Source organism: Sus scrofa, chromosome 4 (assembly GCF_000003025.6).
Source record: "Sus scrofa isolate TJ Tabasco breed Duroc chromosome 4, Sscrofa11.1, whole genome shotgun sequence".
Lineage (NCBI taxonomy): Eukaryota > Metazoa > Chordata > Mammalia > Artiodactyla > Suidae > Sus > Sus scrofa.
In genome coordinates this window covers 94243277-94270358 of record NC_010446.5, presented here as the reverse complement: position 1 = coordinate 94270358, position 27082 = coordinate 94243277, and the positions used below count along the sequence as shown (strand labels likewise).

The following is a 27082-nucleotide window of genomic DNA, read 5'->3' as shown; positions in this document are numbered from 1 at the left end:
GTGCAGTTTCTAACTTCATGGTTCTAAGGGCCTAACTTTAAGTATTTCAGTTGCTTTCAGAATGGCTTACCCACAGTGCTTTGGAGGGAATTACTCATACATAATTTCCATTTATGTAAAGGCTGACTCCTTCACCATTGTTTTGTTTATTTTAGTATTGTCATATGGCCTAATTTGGCATTTCTGTTTTAATATCTGTATCATGTTTTTAAAGGTTTCACTTTCCATTAAGTTTAAACTTGCCTGTCAAAGTCCTTCTCCAATACAATTGTATTGGTCAAGATTTCTTTAAAAAAATACCAACACTATTTTAATCCTTATCTGATGTACTTGTGAATAGTATAACAAGTATTTAACAAGTATTTATTCTTCTCATTAGGTATCATTAAATATTTTATCTGCAAATCACTTTCACACATATCAGTGCTTCCCCAGGTTTTCCATCAAAGTATTCCTGGTAGCACAAAGGGAATGAATTTTGTGTGTCATTTCTCTGATGTGTCTATATGCTGGTGGTGTCAGGTATGGCTTCATAGTTGTGGGATAGCTGGTCACACCTGCTCCTGAGCTGTTATGTATCTGGTTCTAGAGAAAAGTCTATATAGTTACAGTAATAAGCATTAGCTAAAAATAAATTTTAAAGAATTAACATTTATTTGATGCTCACCATGTACCAGATATTTTGTTAAGCATTTTACACTTAATATTTCCTATCAGCCTAAGTAGTATAGTTATGAGATATCTGGATTATTTGTGTCAGCTGATGTAGTGTCTGTGCTTTGTGTACAGAAACAATCAAAAGCTTACTGTTATATACTTGGTGTGTTTCAATTTTTAGCTAAATTTTCAAATTTAATACCAACCCAACCTGAATAAAAGAAAAGAGGCAATTTGGTGCTATGGTTGCTGTATTAGGCTCAGTGTATCTACCAGGAACTGGCTAGGAGTTCCACACCCCACCCTCTCCTTCCTTCTTCTCTGTTTTGTTAGGTGAAGACATTCAATGAAGCTTGCCTGATGGTAAGAAAACCAGCCCTAGAGCTTCTGCACTACCTAAAAAACACCAATTTTGCTCATCCAGCTGTACGATATGTTCTCTGTATCCTTTCCTGCTTGCCTGGGTTGTCTGAGCCAGTGCTTTTCTCCCTCAAATGTGGGACAAGAAATGCTTTACTTGTTCACAGGCAAAGCATCCTTTTTGGTAGTGTTTTCTTTAACAACAGGTACTTTAGATGGTGAGAAGGGAACAGGAAAAACTCTCAGTCTTTGCCATATTCTTCATTTCTGTGCAAAACAGAACTGGCTGATACTGCATATTCCAGATGGTAAGAATTTTCTATCTTCACTATATTGGGGTTAGTTATTCTGTGGTAGCATTGTGGCTTCAGTTTTCTGACAGGGCTCTGACAACTAAGGGGAAGGTCTTTTACTCCATATGCAAATTGGTCTGAATTCTGGAACCTTTTTTTTTTTTTTTTTTTTTTGTCTTTTGTCTTTTGTCTTTTTGTTGTTGTTGTTATTGTTGCTTATTTCTTGGGCCGCTCCCGCGGCATATGGAGGTTCCCAGGCTAGGGGTTGAATCGGAGCTGTAGCCACCAGCCTACGCCAGAGCCACAGCAACGCAGGGTCCGAGCCGTGTCTGCAACCTACACCACAGCTCACGGCAACGCCGGATCGTTAACCCACTGAGCAAGGGCAGGGATCGAACCCGCAACCTCGTGGTTCCTAGTCGGATTCGTTAACCACTGCGCCACGATGGGAACTCCTGGAACGTTTTGATGATGAGAATGACCTGCTTTGGTCCAGCAGTCCTCACTTTGATAGGTAATGCTGAAGAGCATAAACTCCCACCTTAGAGGTCACCATAGGCTTTACTGCCATCAGCCACAATTCTGAGTACTCATAGAGCTTTAGACATGGTACTGTTTATCAGCACTCTAGGTTGTCAGTGTGGAACTTAAAAATTTAAAGTCTCATACTTTGCACATATCCCCCCTTGTTTTGTTCAGAGTTGTGTGCATCTATGTTTTCTGTCTTTAAAACCTGCCAGAGGGTTGAGGTGACTTTTAATCCATTTATTATGTATTGTGTATAATGACAGTATTTAATCTAAGATGGACCAGATGAAAAAGTAAACCTCTGAAGAAAGAGGGTTTTGAGAACGCGTATGGGAAACTAAAAGTCATCTCCTGTAACTTAAAGAGCCACAGAGTATCTGGAGTTGAATATGGTTGGTTCCTGCTTAGTTTGTTTTGTTTTGCCTTTTGATCAGCTCATATTTGGGTCAAAAACTGCCGGGATCTACTGCAGTCCAACTACAACAAACAGCGCTTTGATCAACCTTTAGAGGCTTCAACCTGGCTGAAGAATTTCAAAACTGCAAATGAACATTTCTTGAGTCAGGTGACTAGACTCTCAGAAGTTTGGTGCTGTACAGTCTTTTAAGATTTTATCTTCTTTGTGCCCTGAGTACCAGTAGGCTGTGGAGAACTAATGTAGTTGGGACAAGTGTACCATTTGGTTTTTTTGTTTTGTTTTGTGTTTTGCTTTTTAGGGCCACACCTGCAGCATATGGAAGTTCCCAGGCTAGAGGTTGTATCGGAGCTGCAGCTGCTGGCCCACGCCACAGCCACAGCAATGTGGGATCCAAGCCCCGTCTGCAACCTATACCCCAGCTCATGGCAACACTGGATCCCCAACCTACTGAGCGAGGCCAGGGACTGAACCTGCATCCTCATGGATACTCAGATTTGTTTCTAGTTTCCACTGAGCCACGATGGGAGCTCCCTCTTTTGTTTGTTTTTAAGCTCCAGGCCAGAAATGGGCTAGAAAGTATTCACTTCCCTGCTGAGTTCTCTTACAAGGCCTGAAAAAAAAACCAGATTAAAACTGACTCCAAACAACCCTAACCTCCTACCTTCTTAGCTAGGGATAGGTTCATCCTTAGGCTAAGTGGCCTTTTTTGGGTTTTATTTTTAGATAAAAGTTCAAGAGAAGTACGTCTGGAATAAGCGAGAAAGCACTGAGAAGGGCCGTCCTCTGGGAGAAGTAGTGGAACAGGTATTAAAAACACTGAACGTGTACTGTGTCGTACCCAGAAACAGCCTCTTGTAGGACTGCAAGCCACTGTCTCTCTTTCCCTACAGGGCATAATGCGAGTGAGGAATGCCACAGATGCAGTTGGAATTGTGCTCAAAGAGCTTAAAAGGCAAAGTTCTTTGGGTATTTTTCACCTCCTGGTGGCAGTGGATGGGGTCAATGCTCTCTGGGGAAGGACCACGCTGAAGAGAGAAGATAAAAGCCCAGTAAGAAAGCTGAGTTTCCTATTCTGGTTCCTCTGATTTCTGTTACCATCATATGCCTAGGCTGGGACACAGCCTTTTAGACCATGCAGCATATTTTCTTGCCTTGGGATATTTGAAATGTATAGTGAAAATAGTATCAGAAGGAGAAGGTGATGCATGTACTGTCTTCCACTGAGTACCAACAGCATGACAGCAAAAGCTGTTTTCTTAATTTTATTTAAAACTACTCTTATGGGTTAATAATTTATACTTTAAAAGTAATAAAAATTCCACAGAATATCATTTATATTGTTAATGTACTCTTTAATACACTTTTTTACTGCAAATGAAAACATATACTTAGTCTGCAAAAATAAATATATTCTACAAATTAAAACCCAAAAGAAGCTGTTTTCTCTGTCGATTTTTTCCTTTCTATTCTCTTTTCAAAATGATATTCTCTTGGGAGTTCCCTGGTAGCTCAGCAGGTTACGAATCCAGCCATGTTACTGCTGTGGTGCGGGTTTGATCCCTGGCCCTGGAACTTCACGAGTGCAGCCAAAAAAATTTTTTTAATGATTTCTCTGTTCTAAGTGGAGAAGATCAGAATCATCAAGGAAGGGGGTGGTTTAAGGTGGGTGTTTTTTTCCCTCAGTGACTGTTTTTGATCTCCAGGAGCGTGGCAGTTTGAGGGCCAATGGCTATGTAGCTTATCCCAGAGGTTGTACCTTCAGGGACTCTGGTCACGTAGTGGTTGAGAATTTTTTAGTTGTCAATTCAGATACCTCGGGAGCATCGCAAAGGAAGTAATGTTCTCTTCTCTCCTCCGGCCCCGCCCTCTCTACCTCTCTCTCACACACACCAACCAATGTGCAGATTGCCCCAGAAGAGCTAGCGCTTATTCACAACCTGAGGAAAATGGTGAAAAATGACTGGGTGAGTGCATGTGATGCCTAACACATTTCAGAAAGAAAGATATTTTTGTTTTAAAGATGTTCAACTGCTTCATCCCTAATACTAACCAGTCTCTAATTTTATGGACAGAAATTCTTATATATCTTATTTCATTACCATAACTGTACCAAGTTTTGAATCTCTGTATTGGTTTCCTATCTTTCTGCTTCACTGGAGTACACTTATTCAAAACCATTTTATTTAAATATGGAATAATTTTACTTTCCTGCCATTGTTCAAGGTGTTATTTTTAGCAGCTTTGGAAAGGATTTGGATAAATCTAAGATTGAAGATGTAGCAAGCAATTTATTGTCAGAGCCAAATCTAGAATTAATAACCAATTTAGTTGCCATTTAACTATGCTAGATCATACTGCCTTACCACTGCATAGCAACAAGAACAAAAACTGCAGGTGATTAAAATGCATTTTTTTATCTTTTTCAGCCTTTTTTTAAATTTAGCCTTTTCTCCTTTCTTTCAGCAAGGAGGTGCCATTGTGTTGACTGTGAGCCAGACTGGTTCTCTCTTTAAGCCACGGAATGCTTATCTGCCCCAGGAGTTGCTGGGAAAGGTCAAATCACTGGAAAATTTGTTTGCCCTTAGATAGTCATTCTGTCTAAGATATATATAAAATTTGGAGGGGGTAGGACATGATTTCAAACTTGGAGAAAAACTGTATTACTCTGACTTCACCTAGATGTTTTATATGTTAACACTTTACCATATTTGCTTTATTCTTCTCTCTCCAACTTTTTTTTTCTGAATTATGTGATAGTGACCCAAAACATGATGTCTTCTTTTATCTCTAAATAATGCATATTTTCGAAAATTAAAACTATTCTAATGTATAACCAACCTCAGCATAGTTATAAAAATCAGAAAATTAACACTGATCTAATACTGTTACCTATCTATAGAATTTATTCTGATTTTGCCTGGTTATCCCAGTACCTTTACAGGCAAAGGAAGTCCTGGACAATGCACTGCACTCAATTGTTGTATCTTGTCAGTCTCCTCTAATCGATAGGGGCCAGTTCCTCAGTCTTTGTCTCTTATAACTTTAATATCTATATCTCTGTTTTTGAAGAGTGCATGCTAGTTATCTGATGTTTTTTCCTGAGTAAATGTGATGCTAGAGATTATATTGGGTCTTCTCAGTGTATAATACCAGGAAGCTCGTGACACTTCTATTACTGGCAGTATAAGCTTCGAATGCTTAGTTAAGGTGCCATCCACCTGATTTCTCCTCAGTAAAATTACTCTTTTCCTCTGTAATAAATAAGTATCTTGTGGAGATACCGTTGAGACTAGGTAAATATCCTTTTACTCAAACTTCCCCTTACTAGTTTTAGTTTCCATTGCTCATTCTCCCCTAAATCAGTTATGATAATTGCACAATATTTTCTAGCTATCATTTCTTCTAAATATATCAGTTAGCTTTCTCTTAAATGTAAGGATTTTCCTTTCTTATTATATTTATTTGTTTCAACATGGACATGTGGATTCTTGTTTACTGAGCTCTAAACTTTTACTACCATTATTTATTCTGGTGCCTAAATTATCCTAGTTTCGCCAACAGGAGCCCTTCAAAGTGGCTTCTTTGAACATGTCCCCATCATTTTCCCCCTACCCTCCCTCCACTGTCCCCATTATTGAAGCATTTTACTTTTGGCACAAGAACATGTTCCAGGCTTATCTTGTACTTTCCATACCTGGCCCTAGAATCAGCCATTTCTCCAAAGAGTTTTGGTTCATTTTAGAGGAGAATGGTATTAGAAACCAAGACCTAAGTGCTACTGGGGTGTGTCTGTCATCTCTTCTAGGCCCTCCAGCACAGTTAGTAAACAGATCTGTGTACCATTCCTGTACACACAACATGCAGATATTTGTTTATATATATACAAGTCCACACACATCTCTGTTTCTCTGTATTCAAAAAACCATGAGTTTGATTCTTTCCATTCCAGGCTAGCCCCCGACCCCACAGCTTTCCATACCTGTAACCCTCATCTCCAACAATAAAAAATCTGTTCTAATTCACACTATTTACCCTTTAGCTCAATCTCAGATCACAGTAAAAGTAGTTTCAGAACTGCTACCCCTTGGCTATAAAAATAAGCTGCAGACCAGAGCTCAAAAGAAATTTTTTTTACTTGTGTTTTATTTAGACTTAATATCTTCTTTTAGAGCAGATTTTTGTCTTTTGCCTTAAGGGACCTTTAGCTCAAATACTCTGTTCAGAAGCTGGTTTGGGTTAGTCTTCCTCCTCCCTTCTGTGTTCTGTTTGATTCGTTTGTTTCAGTTTGTATTCTATTTAGCATCTTCTTCCATTTTGTTTATTTTCTGTTTTTGAGTATTTGAACTATCAAACAGTTGTTAGCAGTTAAAGTCAGAAATGTAAAAAAATTTAAATATGTATGTTATGTGTATACCCACTCAGATAAGTGACACCCTCCACCCCCCCCCAAACATTATCTCTTTTTTAAATATAGTATTTGTGGCCACACAGAGCAAAAGTAGCCAGCCCTGGAGCAGGGGGAATAGAATAGAACAAAAGCAAAGAACTTACCCTTAAAATGTTTAAATAAAATTATCGCTGCTGCTTTGTCACTTAACAAATACTATGTCCTTTTTCTTCTCCAGGAAGGATTTGACGCTCTGGATCCCTTTATTCCCATCCTGGTTTCCAACTACAACCCAAAGGAATTTGAAAGTTGTATTCAGTATTATTTGGAGAATAACTGGCTTCAACATGAAAAAGGTCAGTTGCTTAATTTTTTCCTCTCACAGAAGAATCCCACTAAGTCAGAGCCTTTATCTCCTCTTCCCTCAGCAGCAGCCTGTAATTTGTATTTCATCTTTTTTCCCTTTATCTTGACTTCTTTCTGGCTGACCAGATGGGTACAGAAGGCGTGGGGTTGGGGAGGGGTAGTTAAAAGTTTAATGTACCACAGACATTAAATTTCTCCCTATAATTATCATATTAGTCCTGAGTAAGATGCTCGTGCTCACAGAGGAGGCCAGACCAAGCCCGGCCACTGGCAGAGTTTCCAGGTCCTTGGGTTGCTGCCACACTCACTGTTGCATTTATTCATCATTCAACAATCTTGGATTGAGAGGCTCATATGCTAGGGCACCCCCAGGGTAACTGATAGTGTGTGGAGGCTATTCCAGCACCAAACCAAATCCTTGCCATCCTGTCCTAGTCTCTGTATATGAAAGCAAAATTATGCATAGGAAAAATAGTACTGGGGGCGTAGGGGAATAAAAGGTTTAGAAATGAGGTCTCTTGGGAGTGCTAATTACATGAGAGCAGAATCTGGATAATGTCATCTCTGACTGCAGAATTTGCTGAGTGACATGAGGCTGCAGGAGAAAACTGCTCTCTGTGTCTGCCTCCATTTTAGCTCATACTGAAGAAGGGAAAAAGGAGCTGCTGTTCTTAAGTAATAGGAATCCCGGGCAGCTGGAGCGGCTCTGTGCCTACCTCTAAGCCATGGTCACAACGTGCCTGGAAGACACCAGAGCTTTCTTTCAATGGACACCCAGGCAGATGGGGGAGTCCCACCGTACATGAGAAGAGCAGCCAGGTGCCTGCGCTTACGGACCTGCAGTGGACGGGCCTGCAGTCAGCTGCCCACCTTTGTTGAAACAGATTCCTTGTGAAGTGACTGTGATGGTAATAAGATGTCCTATTGTTCCTGAAACTAACACCAGTTTATCAGATGTGGTTTTCACATTTTAAATAATCACGTAGCTTTTCCTAAAAAATTAAATTAAGTATTTTTCTTAAAGTGCTGTGTTTTGTTTATAAGATGAAAAGAGCCTTCAGATTGGCCAAATTGAATTTCTTTGACATTCTGATTGTTGAGGGTCTGAAGAAACTAAATTCTACAGAAATTTTCCTGGCTGTATTCAAGTGAAGAGACTGAGATTCACAGCTTAACTTCTCCCTCCCAGATCATTAACTTCCTATTTACACTTTTATCAGTGGTCCCTGAGAAATTTCCTGAAACTCTAGCTGAGTCTGATACAGCCGCTGTGTGTAGGTTCTCTTTTTTTTTTTTTTTTTTTTGTCTTTTTTGCCTTTTCTAGGGCCGCTCCCTTGGCATATGGAGGTTCCCAGGCTAGGGGTCTAATTGGAGCTGTAGCCGCCTGCCTTCGCCAGAGCCACAGCAATGGGGCATCCTTTAACCCACTGAGTAAGGCCAGGGATTGAACCTGCAACCTCATGGTTCCTAGTTGGATTCGTTAACCACTGCGCCACGACGGGAACTCCTGTGTGTAAGTTCTTAAAAGAATTAACTACTAAACCCCTACAGCACACACTGTTTGTAATAAATTAATATATCTTTAACCCATATAGAATAGTGCCATCTTTGTGAGATTTGAGAAAATAGGGACTCAGATCAGTTTCAGTAGTTTAACTCCCTCACCATGCCCCAGCTAGTGGTAATAGAGTCAGAAATTTGAATGCTAGATCGCTGCTTATTACCTGTCTTAGCCTATTTTCTTGTCTTTCACCTTATCTCTGTTTCATTTTATGTAATGGTAATAATAATGCCAGACTTGCAGGGATTTTGTTAAATCACCTAATATATGTAGAGTGCCCCACACATAGTAGGTACCCATTAAACTGCATTTATAACTTGGATTTTATAATGCTTTACTTGAAACCTTACTATGAGGGAGAGAATTAGTGAATGTATATCAACATTTTTCATTGGACAGCCAGCTGCTCCTACCCTTAAACCACCTTCTCAAGGATTCCCTATCAAGGAATTCCCTGATAGCTCAGTGGGTTAAGAATCCAATGTTACTGCTATGGTGCCAGTTTGATCCCTGGCCTGGCAACTTCTGCATGCCATGGGCACAGCCCCCCAAAAAGAAAAGGATTCCCTATCAAAATCAAACCTCTACCCCACCTGGATCCCGAGACAGTTTAGCTAGACCAGTGTTCTAGCATCAGACTCAAAACTGTAGAGACTTAGTTTAGCGCTTGAATTTGGAAAGCTTCTGTCTCTTTAATATGGTTCTGCTTCTCTGATTGAACCCTGATTGATACACCTCTTGATATGGAGAGTCGGCCCTTTAGGTCTATCTTTTCAAATAGCTCCAACTCACTTCTTCCTCTCTGTCCTTCATAACCCCATCACTGCCTTCATAACCCCATCACTTCCAGTTTGAGTTACTATAATCATTGGCTAATGTGTTTCTCTGCTCCCAAATACTCTTGGCTCCCCACTCCCATCCGTCTTTCACAGGGCTGCCTAAGTGAGCTTTCCAAACACAGCATATCGGAGCTCTGGGCTCAGAGGGTGGCAAACCTGACTAGTATCCATGAGGATGCAGGTTCAATCTGTGGCCTCTCAGTGGGTTAAGGATCTAGTGTTGCTACAAGCTGCAGCATAGGTTGAGGATGTGGCTCGGATCCGGTGTGGCTGTGACTGGGGTATAGGCTTACAGCTGCAAATCCGATTCCACCCCCCGGCCTGGGAACTTTCCACATGCCACAGGTATGGCCCTAAAAAGCAAAAAGTAAACATAAACACAGCTTATCATGCAGTTCCCTTAATGTCATTCATTAGCTTCAATATCCTTTTATTCTAATTGGTTTTGCCATGTACCAAGTCCACACCATACCAAAACACTTCATGGAAAAATCAGGCTCCTTTGTTTCCTCTCAGCTCCCTTTTCTAGAGCCAACTTCAGTTACCAAATTCTAGAGATACAATTCTACACCAAAAAACACTCATCAATTTACTTAACTATAAGACATAACACCATGAAATTCCTCAAACAGAACACAGAAAAACATTCTCTGACATAAATCATAGCAGTGTTTTCTTAGGACAGTTTTCCAAAGCAATAGAAAAGCAAAAATATAATACAACATTGTAAATCAACTACAATAATTTTTTTTATTTTTATTCTTTTTGCCTTTTCTAGGGCCGCTCCCGCGGCATATCTAGGCTCCCAGGCTAAGGGTCAAATCGGAGCCGTAGCCACTGGCCTACACCAGAGCCACAGCAACGCAGGATCCAAGCCGCATCTGCGACCTACACCACAGCTCACGGCAACGCCAGATCCTCAACCCACTGAGCAAGGCCAGGGATCGAACCCGCAACCTCATGGTTCCTAGTCAGATTCGTTAACCACTGCGCCACAACGGGAACTCCCTTTTTTTTAATTTTTAAAAAAGAAAAGTAAAAATAAATAAATAGGACCTAATCAAACTCAAACAGCTTTTTGCACAGCAAAAGAAACCATAAAAGACAGACTGCATACAGGAGAAAATATTTGCAAATGATGTGATCAACAAGACCTCAATTTCTAAAATATATAGACAGTTCATATAACTGAATAACAACCCAATCCAAAAAATGGGCTGAAGACCTAAATAGACATCTCTCCAAAGAAGACATACAGATAGCCAACGAGCACATGAAAACATGCTCAACATCGCTAATTAGAGAAGTGCAAGTCAAAACTACAATGATGTACCCCCTCGTACTGGTCAGAAGAGCCACCATTAAAAAGTCTACAAATAAATGCTGCAGAGGGTGTGAAGAAATCAGAACCCTCCTGCACTACCGTTGGGAGTAAATCTGTGCAGCCACTATGGAAAACAGTATGGAGGTTCCTTAAAAAATATACTGTATTATCCAGCAATCCCACTCCTGGGCATCTGTCCAGACAAAATTCTTAATTTGAAAAGATACATGCATTCCAGTGTTCATAGCAGCACTGTTTACATTAATTAGCCAAGACATGGAAGCAACCTAAGGGTCCTTCAACAGATTAATGAATAAAGAAGATGTGAGATAGAGATATACACAGTGGACTACTCTCAGCCCTAAAAATGTCATTCACAGCAACATGGATGGACCAAGAGATTATCATACTAAATGAAGTCAGAAAAAGACAAATATCATATGACATAACGTCTATGTGAAGTTCAAAAAAATGATACAAATGAGCTTATTTACAAAACAGAAAGACTCAATAGCCATACAAAACAAACTTAGGGACACCAAAGGAGAAAGGGGGGAAGAGGGATAAATTATAGTTTTGGATTAGCAGATACAAACTACTGTATATAAACAGATAAACAGCAAGGAATTACTGTGTAACAACTAAATTCAGTATCTTGTAATAAATCATAATGGAAGAGATTATATAACTGAGTCACTTAGCTGTATACCAGAAACTAATGCAACACTGTAAATCAACTCTACTTCAATAAAGTTTTTTTCATATTTTTTATTTTTTTTAAATGTATACATTCTTTTTTCTCATATTACATGTTCCATCATATGTGACTAGACGGAGTTCCCAGTGCTACACAGCAGAATCCCATTGCTAATCCATCTCGAAGGCAACATTCTGCATCTAACATTTTTTTCAAATACACATCTTTTTAAGCACAAAATTATACTTACTCTCCTCTACCTTGGCGGCTTTCCACGTATCTTGGAAATTGTATCTGTCGGGAGTTTTCCTTATAAATTTTGTGCTCACTGTAAGGAATTTAAAAAGGAATTAGGTAGCACATAGAACCTCCCAGAGGGATAGTGTCACAAGCTCAGTAGCCACAGATAACATCCCAGCCACAACAGGGGCAGGAGAGCTGTGATAAAGTCACCAGTGTGACCACGGACATGGACACTGCAGTCTGTGTTAATGACAGTGGCAGGTATCCTGCAGATAACCCTGTGCTGCCACCCCCCAAAAAAAGCAAGATAGATGTTTACTGGCCAGGACCTGAATCTGAAGCAAGCCTGATCCTTAGTTGTAGGCTGGGAAACTGGCTTCCATCCTTGGGAAGGCCAAGCTCCTAATATGCTTGAAATATTAAGTTGTGTGGCTCTACCATTATTATATACAAAGTCCTTACTGAAGAATTGCTTCATTACTTTTGCAATTTGCTACATATGGATTCTTAATTTTTTCCAAATACTCTATCATAATCTTCCCTATTGCATCCCTTTCTTTTCCTTCCTCCCTCCCTCCCAGCTTCCTTCTTTCTTCTTTTTTTACAGCCACACCTGCAGCATTTGGAAGTTCTTGGGCTAGGGGTTGAATTGGAGCTGCAGCTGCAGGCCTACACGACAGCCATAGCTACACCAGATCTGAGCAGCCTTCGATGCAATTTGCATCAATGCCAGATGCCAGATCCTTAACCCACTGAATGAGGCCAGGGATCGAACCCACATCTCATGGACACTATGTTGGGTTCTTAACCCGCTGAGTCACAGTCAGAACTCCCTCCCCACCCCACCCCCCTTTTTTTGGTCTTTTTGCCTTTTCTAGGGCCGCTCCCACAGCATATGAAGGTTCCCAGGCTAGGGGTCTAATCGGAGCTGTAGCCGCTGGCCTACGCCAGAGCCACAGCAATGCCGAATCCGAGCTGCATCTGCAACCTACACCACAGCTCATGGCAATGCCAGATCTTTAACCCACTGAGCAAGGCCAGGGACCGAACCCACAACCTCATGGTTCCCAGTCAGATTCATTAACCACTGAGCTATGACGGGAACTCCTGTGAACTTCCCCCCTTTTAAGATCCTTCTACTGCAGTCCTGCCGCAATTTTTATTGTCTTCCTGCTAAGCCTTCTGCACAGCTGATATCTTGGGGCTTTCATCACCTAAGTGGACTGAATCAGAATGAAAAGAAGTGAAACTATTTTCAGACATATTCCTGTATATAGAAAACCTTAAGAAATCTCAAAATTATCTACTAGAACTAAGCACAAGTTCAGTAAGTCACAATAATACTACAAGATTAACACACCAAAACCAAGTGTATTTCTCTACACTAGCAATGAAAAGCCCAAAAATGAAATTAAAGTCAATTCTAAAATAGCAAAAAAATAAAATACCTAGCAACTGAATAAAAGAAGTGTAAGATATACATCAAAAACTGTAAAACATTACTGAGAAAAATTTTTAAAGATTTAAATTAATGGACAAATAGTCCATGGTCATGGACTGTAAGTCTCAATAGTATTAATTTGTTAATTTCCCAAAATTAGTTGATACGTTCAGTGCAATCAATATTAAAATTTCAACACATGGAATTCTCCCTGTGGCACAGTGGGTTAAGAAACCAACTGCAGCAGCTCGGGTCACTGCAGAAGCCCAGGTTTGATCCCTGGCCCAGCGTAGTGGGTTAAAGGAACCAGCATTGCCGCAGTCATGGCATAGGTGGAAACTGCAGCTTAGATTCAACCCCTGGCCTGGGAACTACTATATGTCTCAGCTGCGGCCATAAATATTTTTTAACTAAAAATGTCAGCAAGCTTTTTTGCAAAAATTGACAACCGAGCCTAAAGTTTATATGGAAATGAAACCAACCTGATTTCTTAAATAAGCAAATTGAGTGGTTACCAGTATAGGAAAGACATTAGGTCAGTGGACCAAAATTGAGTCCAGAAATAAACCCTTATATTTATGGGGAATGGTTTGTCAACAAAGCTATCAATGTGTTTTAGTGGGGAAAAGATACACTTCAACAAGTTGTGCTGGGGTAACTGGATACATGGATACATACATGCCAAAATAGGAATTTTGAACCTTACCTCACATCAGACACCCAAAGCAGATTATAAACCTAAGTGTAAGAAGTATAAAACATTTAAATAAAAGCATAAAAGGAAATCTTTATGACTTTTTTTTTTTTGGCTTTTTTTAGGGCTGCACTCGCATGTGGCATATGAGGTTCCCAGGCCAGGGATCCAATCGGAGCTACACCTGCAGGCCTACATCACAGCCACAGCAAAGCCAGATCTAAGCCACGTTTGCAACTACACCACACACAGCTCATGGCAATGATCCTTAACCCACTGAGCGAGGCCAGGGATTGAACCCAAACCTCATGGTTCCTAGTCAGATTCCTCATGCGCCATGACAGGAACTCCAGAAATCTTTATGACCTTTAACTAGACAAAGATTTCTTATAAATGACACCAAAGAAATGATCTATTCAAGAAACATTTGATATGGGATTCCCATTGTGGCTCAGTGGGTTATGAATCTGACTAGTATCCTTGAGGATGAGGATTCAATCCCTGGCCTCACTCGGTGGGTTAAGGATCCTGCATTGCCAAGAGCTGCAGTGTAGGTTACAGGTGCGGCTCAGATCTGGTGTAGGCCAGCAGCTGCACCTCCAATTCGACCCCTGGCCCAGAAACTTCCATATGCCCCCTAAAAAAAAAAGAAGGATACCACTAAAAAAATGAAAAAGTCAAGACACAGATGGAGAAAATACCTGTCTGATAAAGGACAATCTAGAATATGTAAAAACAATTGCTCACTAATAAGATAAACAACACAAAAAAAGGACAATTTGAAGACATTTCTCTAAAGACATAATTGGCTGATAATGAAAATATGCTCAACATCACTAGTAATTAGGAGCAAGTCAAAACCACAGGTGATAAGTGGTGGGGAGGATATGGAGAAATAAGAACCCTCAAACACTGCTAGTGAAATAAAAAAAGTGAAGTATAACTTTGGAAAACAGGTTGGCAGTTCCTAAAAATGTTAAGCATGAAATTTATCAAACAACTTCTACCCTAGGTATCTACCCTAAAGTAATGAAAATATGTGGAGTTCCCACTGTGACACAGCGGGTAAAAAAATGTGACTGCAGCAGCTCAGATGGCTGCAGAGGTCTGGATTCCATCTCTGGCCTGGCACAGCGGGGTTAAAGGATCCTGTGTTGCCACAGCTGCAGCATAGTTTACATCTGAGGCTTGGATTCAGTCTCTGGCCTGGGAACTTCCATGTGCTGTGGGTGCAGCAATATTAAAAAAAAAAATAATGAAATATGTCCACACAAACACTTGTGTTCAAGCAGCATGAGACTATTCATAGCAACATTATTCTTAATAGCTTAAAAGTGAAAATAATTCAAATATCCATCAACCTGTAAACCTGTAAATCCTTAAAGGATCTGGTGTGGTCACTGCTATGGTGTAGATTCAGTCCCTGGCCTGGGAACTTCCACAAGCTGCGGGACCAGCCAGAAAAACAAACAACTTCAACTGGCGTTCCCATTGTGGCTCAGCAGGTGAAGGACCAAACCTCTGTGAGGATGTCGGTTGATCCTCTGGCCTAGCTCAGTGGGTTAAGTGTCCGGCTTCATCACAAGCTCTAAAGTAGGTCCCTGACTGGGCTCAGATCCAGTGTTGCCATGGCTGTGGCGTGGGCCCCAGCTGCAGCTCTGATTCAACCCCTAGGGAACTTCCATATGCCACAGGTGTGGCTGTAAAAAGAAAAAAAAAAAAAAAAAAAAAAAAGGATGTAAATGATACCTCAATATCATTTAATGTATATAAGTAACACCCCCAATAAGAATGTTTTAAAAAAAGCTTCAGGAGTTCCCGTCGTGGCGCAGTGGTTGACGAATCCGACTAGGAACCATGAGGTTGCGGGTTCGGTCCCTGCCCTTGCTCAGTGGGTTAAGGATCCGGCATTGCCGTGAGCTGTGGTGTAGGTTGCAGACACGGCTCGGATCCCGCGTTGCTGTGGCTCTGGCGTAGGCCAGTGGCTACAGCTCCGATTCGACCCCTAGCCTGGGAACCTCCATATGCCGTGGGAGCGGCCCAAGAAATAGCAACAACAACAACAACAACAACAAGACAAAAAAATAAATAAAAAAAGCTTCACTCAAACTTCTATCCCCCTCTTTCTTCACAGAGTTCATACCTTCATCAAGGTCTAACAACTCCCTGCCTCCTCTGGTTTCCTTGAGATGTTCCCACACAGGCATTTCCCCAATAAAGTACTTGCAGGTGTAATCCCATCTTGGTGTTTGCTTCTGGTATATACTGTCTTCAGGAGACAAAGTTGCAAAAAAATAAAAATAAAAAGAGAGACAAAGTTGCAAGTAAAAAGTCAAAAAAGACTATGCAAACACTAACCAAAAGGAAGCTGGCTCATCTATATTACTACCAAAGTATACATTAAGGTAAAACAGTATTATCTGAGAAAAAGAGGGATAGTTTATAATGGTAAAACTTTAAATTCACCAGCAAAATAAATCAACTGTATTTTTAGTGTGCACTAATAACAAGAAAATAAAAACTGATGAAATTACAAGGAGATAATCACAGTGGGAGAGTTAATATATACTTCAGTGGGAGGAGATATTTTTCAACACATATAATTGACAAAGGCCTTGTTTCCAGGATAAAGTACTTACTCCTACAAATGGATGAAAACAACCCAAAAGAAACATGGGCAAGAGGCCTGAGCATCCACTTCACAGAAGTATCCTGGAGTTCCCGTTGTGGCCTAGCAGTAATGAACCCGACTAGTATCCAAGAAGATTCAGGTTCAATCCCTGGTGTAGGTCAGCATCTGCAGCTCAGATTCCAACCTCAGCCTAGGAACTTCCATATGCCACAGGTGCCGCCTTAAAAAGGAAAAAAAAAAAAAAAAAGATATCTTGATGGCTGATATACAAAAAGGTGTTCTGAATATCACTAATAATCAAGAAAATTAAAACCCATATGATTAGGGCTAAAGTTTCTTTTTTTTTTTTTTTAAACCTCACCGATGCATACAGAAGTTCCTGGCCAGGGTGGGGGCTCAGCGGACTCCTAACCTACTGGGCCACAGCGGGAATTCTCTTTTAAAGGTTAGCAAGGTTATGGAACATCACCTGCAAACTCCCCTATACTGATGGTGAAAATGAAAATTAGAAAATTTAGAAAAGAATTTGGTGTTACTTCCCAAATCCAAACAGCCATCCTTATGACAGAACAATTACACTCCCAGGTATATATATATCCAATAGAAATGTGTGCTCAAGAATGTTAACTATAGCACCTAATAGCCCCAAATTGCAAACAATTCCAAAATCTATTAGCAGAGCAGATCTTTTGCGGTATATTCATACAAAGGACTATTCTGAAGCAATGAAAATGAACTACAAGTGTACAAAAAAACAATATTGAGCAAAAGGCAGACGCAAAAGAATAAGTACTCCGATTCACTTACATTAGATAGACAGACACCGCCAGTACACAGGGTGAGAAGTCAGGAAGGCTATGCCTTTTGGACCGGAAGGCGGGGAGAGTGTGTGAGGCTCTACTGGAAGTTTTCTGGCAAGGTTTTATTTTTCGCCTGAAGCACTATTAGCCAGCAGAATTCTCCTGTGAGAGAAGAGACAAAAGCCGCCAAAAGCCGGAAAGTGTAGGTAAGAGATTCTTCAGGGAACAGCGCCAGGGATCCAACAAGACCTGCAGAGATCACACGCGCGGAGGACTCTCCAGTATGGCGCAACGGACCCGGCGCCTACAATTTCCGGCCTGCGCCGTGGGGCACCGCCCCTCGACGACAAGGGTAAGCAGAACTGGTCCACACTAGGAAGAGGCGGGGCATGATGAGCGGTGTCTTTAAAGCCCAACGAATCATTTAGCCCATGGGAAAAGATGTGCTTTTGGACCAATAGGGAGCCAGGAATAAGGCCCCCGCCCACAAGCCGGCCGAGCCAATCGGCTAGGAGCAGCGAGTGGGCCGGCAGCTGCCCTGCTGCCGTGTGGAGCCGCGCGGCATGGCGGGCGGGGCCCGGGAGGTGCTCACTTTGCAGTTGGGACATTTTGCGGGTTTCGTGGGAGCGCACTGGTGGAATCAGCAGGTGAGGTCTCTGGGAGGCTGTTCAGCTGAGCCTTTCGGGGTTTCTAGCCCATCCTTCTGGCCTGTTCCTCTCGCCATCCCTGAGTCCAGTCTTTCCTCTGTGTCTCCGCAGGATGCTGCGCTGTGCAGGCCGACCGATGCTAAGGAGCCGCCAGGAGAGCTGTGTCCTGATGTCCTGTACCGTACCGGCCGGACGTTACACGGCCAAGAGACCTACACGCCGAGACTCATCCTCATGGATCTGAAGGGTGAGGCTGTGGCCGAGGTCGGGCAGTTCCCAATGTTTCCCTTCACGTGCGGAGTCTCCACCCTTCGTTGACTTCAAGATCCTCGACCCCGACTCTACTAGACTCAAGGACCAGAGATAAGGAGCCATAGGGAGAGATAACCACAGTATGCCAACACCGAGGGGGCGAAAGAACGCAAAACCCTTTTCTGTTCAAGAGCCATCTCTGGGATGGGCTACTATGCCTCTGGACATAGCGGCACTCCCGCAGGATCGCTGGATGTGGTCTTTGCCCAGGTCCCACCGCTAACAACTAAGCTGGGAAGAGAAGGACGGAATCTAGGTTCTCCAAGGCAAAAAAAAAAAAAAAAAAAAAATTTCAACACATGTATATTCAAGAAAGCTTGAAAGAGCCAAGTGCTGGAGTGATGGTGACAGCAGGTTGTCAGGTGACCAGACTAGCTGAAGGATGGGAGGGACTCGGCTTTACCTAACATTGCCTGTTATTTTTGTGCAGGTAGTCTGAGCTCCCTAAAACAAGAAGGTGGACTCTACAGAGACAAACAGCTAGATGCTGCAATAGCATGGTATTTGTGACATTTGTGATATTCTGAGAGGACCTGGAGAACTCAGGGACACTGTCACTTTGACCAATCTTCAATTTCTTTCAGGCAGGGAAAGCTCACCACACACAAAGAGGAACTCTATCCCAAGAACCCTTATCTCCAGGACCTGCTGGGTGCAGAGGTAAGGACCTCTGTCCTCAACGTTTAAACCCAGTGCTACAACCACAGTGCCTCCACTGGGACAGGAAAAAAAAAAAAAAAAAAAAGAATTTTAGTCATCTTAAAATGCCCTAAAATGGTATTTTGGGAAAAAGCCCTTTTTTCTCCTAAAGGACTATGACTATGTGAACAGAAAGGAGGCTTATGTTGTGACCAGCAAAGTGACGGGGGATAAGTCAACTTCTGCCTGAAACTAAATGTAGATTTTCTCATCCCTCCCAGGGAGTGCTGAGTAGTGATGGTATCTGGAGGGTCAAGCCCATTCCCAATGGCAAAGGTGAGACTTCTCAAGACCCTGCAGAATGGGGAAGTGGGAAAAGCAGGACCATGGAGAAAGGTACATTTTTTCTTCTTCTTCTTCAGGCCCCCCACCATTCACCACCACTACAGCTCCAAAACCACTTATCCCCACAGAGGGCAGCATCAGAGTCTGGTCAGACTTCCTCAGAGTCCATCTCCATCCCCGGAGCATCTGTATGATTCAGAAGTACAACCATGACGGGTATGGGGGGGGCCAGAGGCTGTGAGGCAAGAAGCTGCATCCCCACCAATGTTGGATAAGGCTCTTGAGGCCATAGTCCCTGCCCTCCCCCAAAACAAGAGATCTTGGCGGGGAATGGAAGGGAAGGAGTCCTGGGTTGTGTTACTGCATGGCAGGGAAACAGGTCGCCTGGAGGCTTTTGGCCAAGGGGAGAGTATCCTGAAGGAACCCAAGTACCTGGAAGCGCTGGAGGACAGGCTGCACTTCTATGTGGAGGAGTGTGACTACCTGCAGGTAGCTGCGCGGCACGGTGGGCATGGGGTGGAAGCTTCTCTCATCCTGCCATCTTTCAGCATCCACCTCTCTCCAGGGCTTCCAGGTCCTCTGTGACCTGCACGATGGCTTCTCTGGGGTAGGTGCCAAGGCCGCAGAGTTGCTACAAGACGAGTATTCAGGGCGGGGGATAATAACCTGGGGCCTGCTCCCCGGTCCCTACCGTCTTGGGGTGAGTAGTACTTGGGGAAAAGTTAGGGTGAGAAGGGAGAAATGAGGGGATGACAGCCCAGCGAGAAGTTTGCTTAAAACAAACTACTCTCATTTCTTTCATCAGGAGCCCCAGAAAAACATCTACCGTCTCTTAAACACGGCTTTCGGTCTGGTGCACCTGTCTGCTCACAGCTCTCTGGTCTGCCCGTTGTCCTTGGGTGGGAGCCTGGGGCTGCGACCTGAGCCACCTGTCAGCTTCCCTCACCTGCAGTATGATGTAAGGCTCCACACCTCCATGCTCCTGTTCTGACCGAGGCCAGAAACAGGACACCCCACACACTCGCCAATTCAGCCTTTATCCATTAATGGCTCTATTCTTTTTTTTTTTTTGGCCACACTCATGGCACAGGGAAGTTCCGGGGGGCCAGGAATCAAATCCGAGCTGGAGCTATTACCTATACCACAGCTGCAGCAACGCCATATCCTTAACCCACTGTGCCACAGCGGGAACTCCCAACTGGCGCTATTCTTGCAGCCTCAGCTTGAACTCAGCTCTCACGTGGCCTCTTAGAACACACTGTCCTATGCTCGTCCAGCCTTGGGCCAAATGCACCCATTTTGTCCCAAAGCACCCAGGCATCTCTGCCATTACTATTCTGCCTTCGCACTCTCTTCCAGGCCCAGAAGGCCAAGTGCTCTTCTCTGTATCCTCTCCACAGGCTGCTCTGCCCTTCCACTGTGGCGCCATCCTGGCTACAGCCCTGGACACAGTCACTGCCCCCTATCGCCTACGTTCCTCGCCGGTTTCCATGGTTCATCTGGCTGATATGCTGAACTTCTCTGGGAAAAAGGTAGGAAGCTTTGTGAGGAGCTGGATCAAAGCTAAGCAAAAGCTCTATAACTTGATGTCTTCCTTACCTTTAGGTGGTGACAGCAGGAGCCACCATCCCCTTCCCCTTAGTTCCAAGCCAGTCCCTTCCGGATACCCTGATGCAGTTTGGAGGGGCCACCCCATGGACCCCACTGTCTGCGTGTGGGGATCCCGCTGGAACACGCTGCTTTGCCCAGTCGGTGGTGCTGAGGGGTCTAGAGAGAGCACGTCTCACCAGGTGAGGACCCGTCACACTTGTTTCCCATCCTTTTCTCCCTCATAGCCCTGGAGGTTTTAATGGCACTGCCCTGCCCGTCTTCCCTCTGCCCCACTTAAAAAGACTAAGCATCCTGATCCAGCCGATGGCCTGAGAGTATAATTCTCAGTTTCTCATTCATGCTGCCACAGATTAAAGGTAGTTTTGGCTTTGTTCTGGCAGTCAGCTCGCCCCAGGGACACCTCTGCCCTCCCCGCTCCATGCGTGCGCCACTGGGGAAGAAGTCTTGGCCCAGTACCTAGAGCAGCAGCAGCCTAGAGTCAGGAGGTCAGTATAACGCCTGTTCCTCCTCTCCTCCCAGACCTCAGACCACCCTGGACCTTTTTCTCACTCGGTTGCTACTCTCTTGCCCCTACAGCTCCTCTCATCTGCTGCTGACTCCCTGCAAGGTGGCCCCTCCTTACCCCTACCTCTTCTCCTCAAGCCTTAGCCAGCAGGGTCTGGTTCTGGATGGTCCCCCAACCGGGGCAGGTAAGTAGGAGGTGAAGAAAACCAAGATTTCAAGCATGGGAGAGTTTTCCTATACCCCTTCCTGGATAAAGGTACTTGAAAAGTCCCGGGTACTTTAAACACTCTTTTATTCACTTCAGGGCTCCTGAGAGAAGTAGTCTTCCTCTGGGGTACTGGGAGACAAAGGGGACAGGACACAAAATTTACTGAGTTTACTATACAGTCAAGTCTACCAGACGCCCAGACTTCCCTGTGTGCACGACAGAGTGGGGGTAGAACAAGAGTCCGTTCGCGGGGCTCCCACTGTCCTCCCTCCGCAGCAGTGGAGAGCATCCCAGTGCTTGGGGCCCTCTGCTCCTCTTCATCCTTGAACCGGACCCTGGGAGATTTAGCCAAAGAGCTCGCCAAACTCGACCTGCGGCGCTGGGCCAGCTTCATGGATGCTGGAGTGGAACAGGATGACCTAGAGGAGACGCTGCAGGAGCTACGCAGCCTGGCCCAGTGCTACCAGGGTGGTGACAGCCTCGTGGACTAAAGCCCCAAGGAAAGGAAAGGGCTGCTTTGCAACAACTGCCGGCTGCAGGATGGGACTGGCTACACCAACATACGCGTTCACTACGTTTACAAACACTGTGATCAGGTCACAAAACAATAAATATGTACCATCAGACCAAAAAAAACAAAAGGTAGAAAAGTTGCTGAGTCCCACTCTCCCTCAATGGTCTTTACAAAGGGGATTTCTAAGGTCTTCATAAGAGACACCCAGGAGAGCAGAGCCATCCAACCCCGAGCCTGCCTTCGCCCTTGTCTCTGGCCCCAGCTCCTCCAGCTCTGCATCCAGAGCTCAAGGATTGTACAAGCAAAGTCCCACCACCCTCTCCCCCATCAGGGTGCCTGTCGGGTTCGATCCTGTGCAGGTGACACTGTCACGCTCCCAGGGTCTCACTCATCCAGCTCTTCCTCAGACAGAAGGTCCCCGTGGTCAGAGAGCTGGTCTGTGTTACTGGTACTGGTTGCATCGTCCTCGTCCTCGGAGCTGGCCTCGCAGGCTGTGTGGAAGAGCTGCATGAGTTCTCGAAAACGGTGGGACACCTAGCAGGAAACAAGAAGGCCCACAGTCACCTTTCTTAGTAACATTCTGACATTTACTAGGCGTTATGTACCAGTTTGAACGACCTTGTTTGTGCCACAGAGTAAGGCTGTGAGGACTGTGTCCTCCTTATAGATAAGGAGACTCAGATCAAGAGGCTACACAAAGTCACATTCTTTCTAAAAACAAACTGAGAATGCAGTCTCTGGGGCTTCCACCTCAATGCAATGCCCCTGCTCTTCTCCTGGAGCCACTACTGACCACCCTGGCAAGTCATGACCTTCCTCAGGGCAGACCTTTCCAGCCGCCCATCATCTCTTAGTTGGGCAACCTATCCTCTTCTTGCCAGGCCCTCTGCTTGGTTCCCCTGGAGCTTGACGCTCCAGCAAGGCTCCGCCTCCTTACCTCACTAGGGGTCTTATTTCCCAGCTGCTGGGAGATGATGCTAAAAGTCTGCGGCTGGGCTCCTTGCTCCTGGCACATGGTCAGAATCACGCGGTCAGCTTCCCTGTAATCCACATATGGTGACTCATTTAGATCAGTGACATGAGCAACTTCCATGCGCCTCCAAACACACATATCACCCGTCCCCACCTACCTTGTCCACAGGACAACCTTTTCCCCAGTGGAGCTGACCTTGCTGTTGTTGGCACATACTGTAGCTTCTGTGGCCTTTGGCTGCGGCTCCCCTGCTGGACCCTTGCCCTGTACTCCACTATCTTTAGCCAAACCCCCTCTGGGGGCTTTGGGAGAAGTGTCTGAGGTGTCAATCCCTGATGATGACGACTCGTGGACAGGGGACACCCTGTCTGCTGTCGTCGTCGTCCCAGCTCTGCTGGAAGGCAGCCAGCTCTCTGGAGTATCTGGTTTCCCAGACACCTGTCTTCTCCCTAAGTCTCCGGTCCTTGAGGAGTCAGGACTCGGGAAGGAAGCAGGGGGTTCAACAGTTCCAGGCAATTTCTCTGTCTCCGAAGCATCCCAGACCAGCAGGGGAGCTTCTGACTCTCCCCCTGCCGCAGGGCCCTCCTCCTCAATCTGAGGCCTGGAGGCTGCCTTAGGGCAGGAGAGAGCTTCGGGCCCAGCCTGGTCACTCCCGGCAGCATACAGCACAGTTTCCGTGGTGGAGGGAAGCTGGGGGGTCTCTGGTGAGCAGGGCGGTGGGCCATCCAGGAGGAGCTGGTCTGTAAAAGTCACTTCTTGAGGGGACAGCAAAGCGCTCCCTACTGCCAATCCTGTTTAGGAGGAAAATAAGGATCTAAGGGTATGGAAGAGGGTCACGATGCACCGAGTTACCACAGGGTCACTCTGGCAGAGCTACTGTGACCAAGTTCTAATGTAGGCGAGTAAGGTGAGGGTGGGGCCAGAGTCGCTTATGGAAAGGTAGAGTCCAACTCCCAAAGCTGAGCATGGCTGAGTCTTTGAACACAGAGCAACGCAGATCACAGAGGATCTGGAGATACAGGGGAGGGGCTGGTGAATGGGAATGCAGAAGAAAATGCTGAATCACGCGGACTGGTAGTGCTCTTGAGGTCTCAGGAGAGAAAATTAGGGCTGAACAGGAGAAGGGTTTCCTATTGGCTTATCAGTAAAAGAGGTGGGAGTCCATCCCTGAAAAGACCACGGTTTATCCAGGCTCACAGATGTTCTTGCTTTTAGTATGTGAGAATGAGACAGAAATAAAGGGAGAAAGGCTGGGTTGTCAATCGAATCACTCACCTGGAACAGGCATCTCTCCCCTTCTGGTACTCCTGCCAGTCCTGCTCTGGGACGCCTCAATGCTTTCTCGCTCCTCTGGGGCTTCCTCCTCCATCGCGTCCTTGCCCTGCCCAGCTTCCTTAGCACCAGGCATGGGACTGGCCTCTCGGTGGGGGCTGCTGCCCACCGACTCATGGGGCTCCTTGCTCTTGTAGGATTTGCTGTCGCAGACCTGCAGGGATGGCCTTCTGGGTCAAGGGTCTCCTGACCTCTTTTGTCTTAGGGACCGACCAAGGAGAGCAGCTCTGCCATGATGCTCAGCCGGTCAACCAACAGGTTGCCGGCTCCAAAGACTTTAAATGGCCCCAAACAAAGTGCTGGATTCTACCATGCCTCCTCCAACTGAAGACTTTATTTTTACTGCCAACCAATCATGTTCTAGAGAACCAGTATCACCTTTAGTCTGTTTTCCTCACACAGGGAAACAGATGAACTGGTTGACATTTTTTCCCAATTTCACAAGCTTTACCTCTAAGATTCTCTTTAAAAAGCAAAATCCATTATATATGTTTGAAATATTCTATTTATTTTGCATCTACACAAAGATTCTACAAAATGAATATTCTATTTTGCATCTACATGTGTGTGCATTCTGCTCATGATTTATCCACGTGTAATCTTTTTAGGAATTCAATGAGGTGCACATCGGTGGTAGCAAACAAGACCTCAAACAGCAAGGCAACCCGGAGGCTGCCCTGGGCAGCGGATCCCCCTCCGTGCCAGTTCCCTCCTCACCTTGCTGTTGCAGTGGCTGCAACTTCTCCTTTTGCTCTTCTTCAGCTTGGAATCAGGGCCTCCGTCATGGCAGGAGCAGGCACAGTCCTTGGCCCCATCTGGCCACTCAGCCTCCTAGGAGATACCTGGGCTTGGTTAGCTGCCAAGCATTTTTGGTACGGAGAGAGGAAGCTAAGTTGTGAGCCATCTGCACAAGCCCGCCCCTACCCCTTCCCCCCGCTTTCTTTCTGTTTTATTACACACCATCTCTCCATGTTGCCTGGGGAAATGAACACCCAAACTCAATTAAAGCCTATTATGAATCCCTGAAACAATCCTTAAAGGACCCAGAGACTGACATATCCCAATTGCCCAGATGTTTCAAGAAATATTTAAGTGAAATACAATCTGGAACAAAATCCCTGGAGAGCTCCGTCATGAGATACAATCAACTACTCACTCGTCTGTCTGTGTTTCTGTCTCCCTGTGCCTGGAGCTCTCCCCTCTCTTCCAATCCCCTTGAGAGAGGGCTTTGTATATATGGAAGGCTCACTCAATGATACTCTCTGTTCAATAAACCCAAGACATAAGTACCATTATTATCCCCATTGACAATGAAGAAACTGCAACAAAGAGAGATTAAATCAACTGCCCAAGGTTACTTAGTTAACTAAGAAGCAGTTTTCCCCAAGAAAGAGTACAAGACATATAGAAAAGGGACAGGGATTGAAAAGACTACTTCTTGAAGAACAACAGAGAACAGTGAGTACGAGCAGATTCTGGGGCCAGACAACCTGGGCTCAGATGCCAGCACTGCTCCTTATTAAATATGAGACCCTGGCAATGGCCGCTCTCTGCACTTCAGTTTCCTCTTCTGTAAAATGCAAACAGGAGCAATCTTTTCATAGGATTATTGGGAGAATTAAATGAGGGAATATACATGATAACTTTGTAATAGAGCTAGGAATCAGATGTTGTCATTATGATTAAAATGAGGGACTCCTGGTTCTATTTTTTGGCATCAACAGAAAGGACGAAGACCCAAGGGAAAGGAACAGCTCTGAGCTGGAGAGAAACAGATCCTCCCAGTGAGGCAGTCATGTCTGGGGCCTCTTCAGCAGCTGCACGGCTCTTCCCATGAACTCTGAGTGTCCCCAGCAGTCTGACCTTTGGTTCCTGCTCCATGACTGCCTCAGACCACAGAGGCACTGCACCACACTGAGCCAGAGAACCATTTGGCCAGAAAACTCAAGGCCCGATTCCTGAAAACTGGATAAAATCCCCAACAACCTGGTGTACCTTATCATGATTTTGGACCCCGATCTCTTTTCTTCTTTTGTTCTTGGAGGCTGTGGGAATCTTGGGAGGTTCCTCTTCCTCTTCCACATCAGGCAGGGCCACTTCTTCAAAGCCATCAAACTAGGGAGGAATTGGTGCCACTCAACACAGACTCTGGGCAGACAGCCCTCCTACACATGGCCCGTCCCCTTCACAACCCTGCTACAGCCTCAGGGCCTGTACCTCATACTCCTTCTCCTCAGTCCAATTGATCTCTTCGAAATCACCCATCCGGCTAGCTGCTGGGCGCAGATGGTCAAAGAAGATGGAAAACTCATCCTGTAGGTGGTCATGGCCCTTGAGGAGCTGCCACATCTGTGTCTTGAGCTGGGGAGAGTTGGAGAGGGAAAGATGAAGTCTTCAGGGCCTTTCCAGGCTGCCAATCCAAATCAGTCCCATATACTTCTGAGTGTTACTCCAGGTTAGCTGGGACACACACAGAAGCTTCTTCTTTTTTTTTTTTTGGTCTTTTTAGGGCCACAGCCACAGCATATGGAGGTTCCCAGGCTAGGGGTTGAATCAGAGCTGAGGTGCTGGCCTACACCACAGCCACAGCAATGCCAGATTCGAGCTGCATCTGCAACCTACACCACAGCTCACGGCAACGCCAGATCCCTAACCCACAGAGCAAGCCAAGGATCAAAGCTTCGTCCTCATGGATATTACTCAGATTCATTTCTGCTAAGCCAAGATGGGAACTCCAGAGGCCTCTCTTTGATAACT

The 27082-nt window shown here is 44.7% G+C and overlaps 3 protein-coding genes and 1 long non-coding RNA gene across 25 annotated transcripts in view; 2 read left to right on the top strand and 2 right to left on the bottom strand.

Moving 5' to 3' along the window:
* The window catches only part of DAP3 (death associated protein 3), a 42033-nt gene extending 28134 nt beyond the window's left edge, over positions 1–13899 (top strand). For 4 of the 8 annotated variants that reach the window (XM_021089711.1, XM_021089715.1, XM_021089712.1 and 1 more), the window contains 9 exons: positions 991–1099; positions 1224–1325; positions 2273–2403; positions 2980–3060; positions 3147–3305; positions 4161–4220; positions 4720–4809; positions 6882–6999; positions 7646–8889. In XM_021089711.1, the coding sequence (XP_020945370.1) occupies positions 991–1099; positions 1224–1325; positions 2273–2403; positions 2980–3060; positions 3147–3305; positions 4161–4220; positions 4720–4809; positions 6882–6999; positions 7646–7731 (936 nt within the window). In that variant the 3' untranslated portion in view covers positions 7732–8889. Of the gene's footprint in view, positions 1–990; positions 1100–1223; positions 1326–2272; positions 2404–2979; positions 3061–3146; positions 3306–4160; positions 4221–4719; positions 4810–6881; positions 7000–7645 lie in introns of all 8 variants that reach the window. The other 4 variants (XM_021089713.1, XM_021089716.1, XM_021089710.1 and 1 more) reach the window with 2 other exon arrangements.
* Positions 6382–17653, bottom strand: LOC100525517. 3 transcript variants are annotated; one of them, XR_303112.3, is made up of 5 exons: positions 17248–17643; positions 15952–16077; positions 11681–11758; positions 6808–6928; positions 6382–6600 (listed from the first exon to the last, which is right to left on the bottom strand). It is a non-coding gene; the product is annotated as an uncharacterized LOC100525517 (long non-coding RNA). The 3 variants fall into 3 exon arrangements; XR_303111.3 differs by having other exon boundaries at positions 6382–6928; positions 15952–16073; positions 17248–17653; XR_303110.3 differs by having other exon boundaries at positions 6382–6928.
* Positions 17735–22156, top strand: MSTO1 (misato 1, mitochondrial distribution and morphology regulator). 3 transcript variants are annotated; one of them, XM_005663292.3, is made up of 14 exons: positions 17735–17887; positions 17999–18134; positions 18630–18699; positions 18784–18859; positions 19120–19174; positions 19261–19399; positions 19555–19672; positions 19749–19883; positions 19989–20141; positions 20584–20715; positions 20789–20973; positions 21175–21279; positions 21371–21483; positions 21783–22156. In XM_005663292.3, the coding sequence occupies exons 1-14, from the start codon at positions 17804–17806 to the stop codon at positions 21995–21997; spliced, it is 1716 nt and encodes a 571-aa protein (XP_005663349.1). In that variant the 5' UTR covers positions 17735–17803; the 3' UTR covers positions 21998–22156.
* GON4L (gon-4 like) overlaps positions 21574–27082 on the bottom strand; it is an 86899-nt gene continuing 81390 nt past the window's right edge. For 10 of the 11 annotated variants that reach the window (XM_021089699.1, XM_021089703.1, XM_021089706.1 and 7 more), the window contains 7 exons: positions 26543–26686; positions 26321–26440; positions 25043–25156; positions 24269–24479; positions 23151–23784; positions 22958–23060; positions 21574–22554 (listed from right to left, as the gene is read on the bottom strand). In XM_021089699.1, coding sequence (XP_020945358.1) covers positions 22405–22554; positions 22958–23060; positions 23151–23784; positions 24269–24479; positions 25043–25156; positions 26321–26440; positions 26543–26686 — 1476 coding nt within the window. In that variant the 3' untranslated portion in view covers positions 21574–22404. Of the gene's footprint in view, positions 22555–22957; positions 23061–23150; positions 23785–24268; positions 24480–25042; positions 25182–26320; positions 26441–26542; positions 26687–27082 lie in introns of those variants that run through there. The other variant, XR_002343424.1, reaches the window with a different exon arrangement.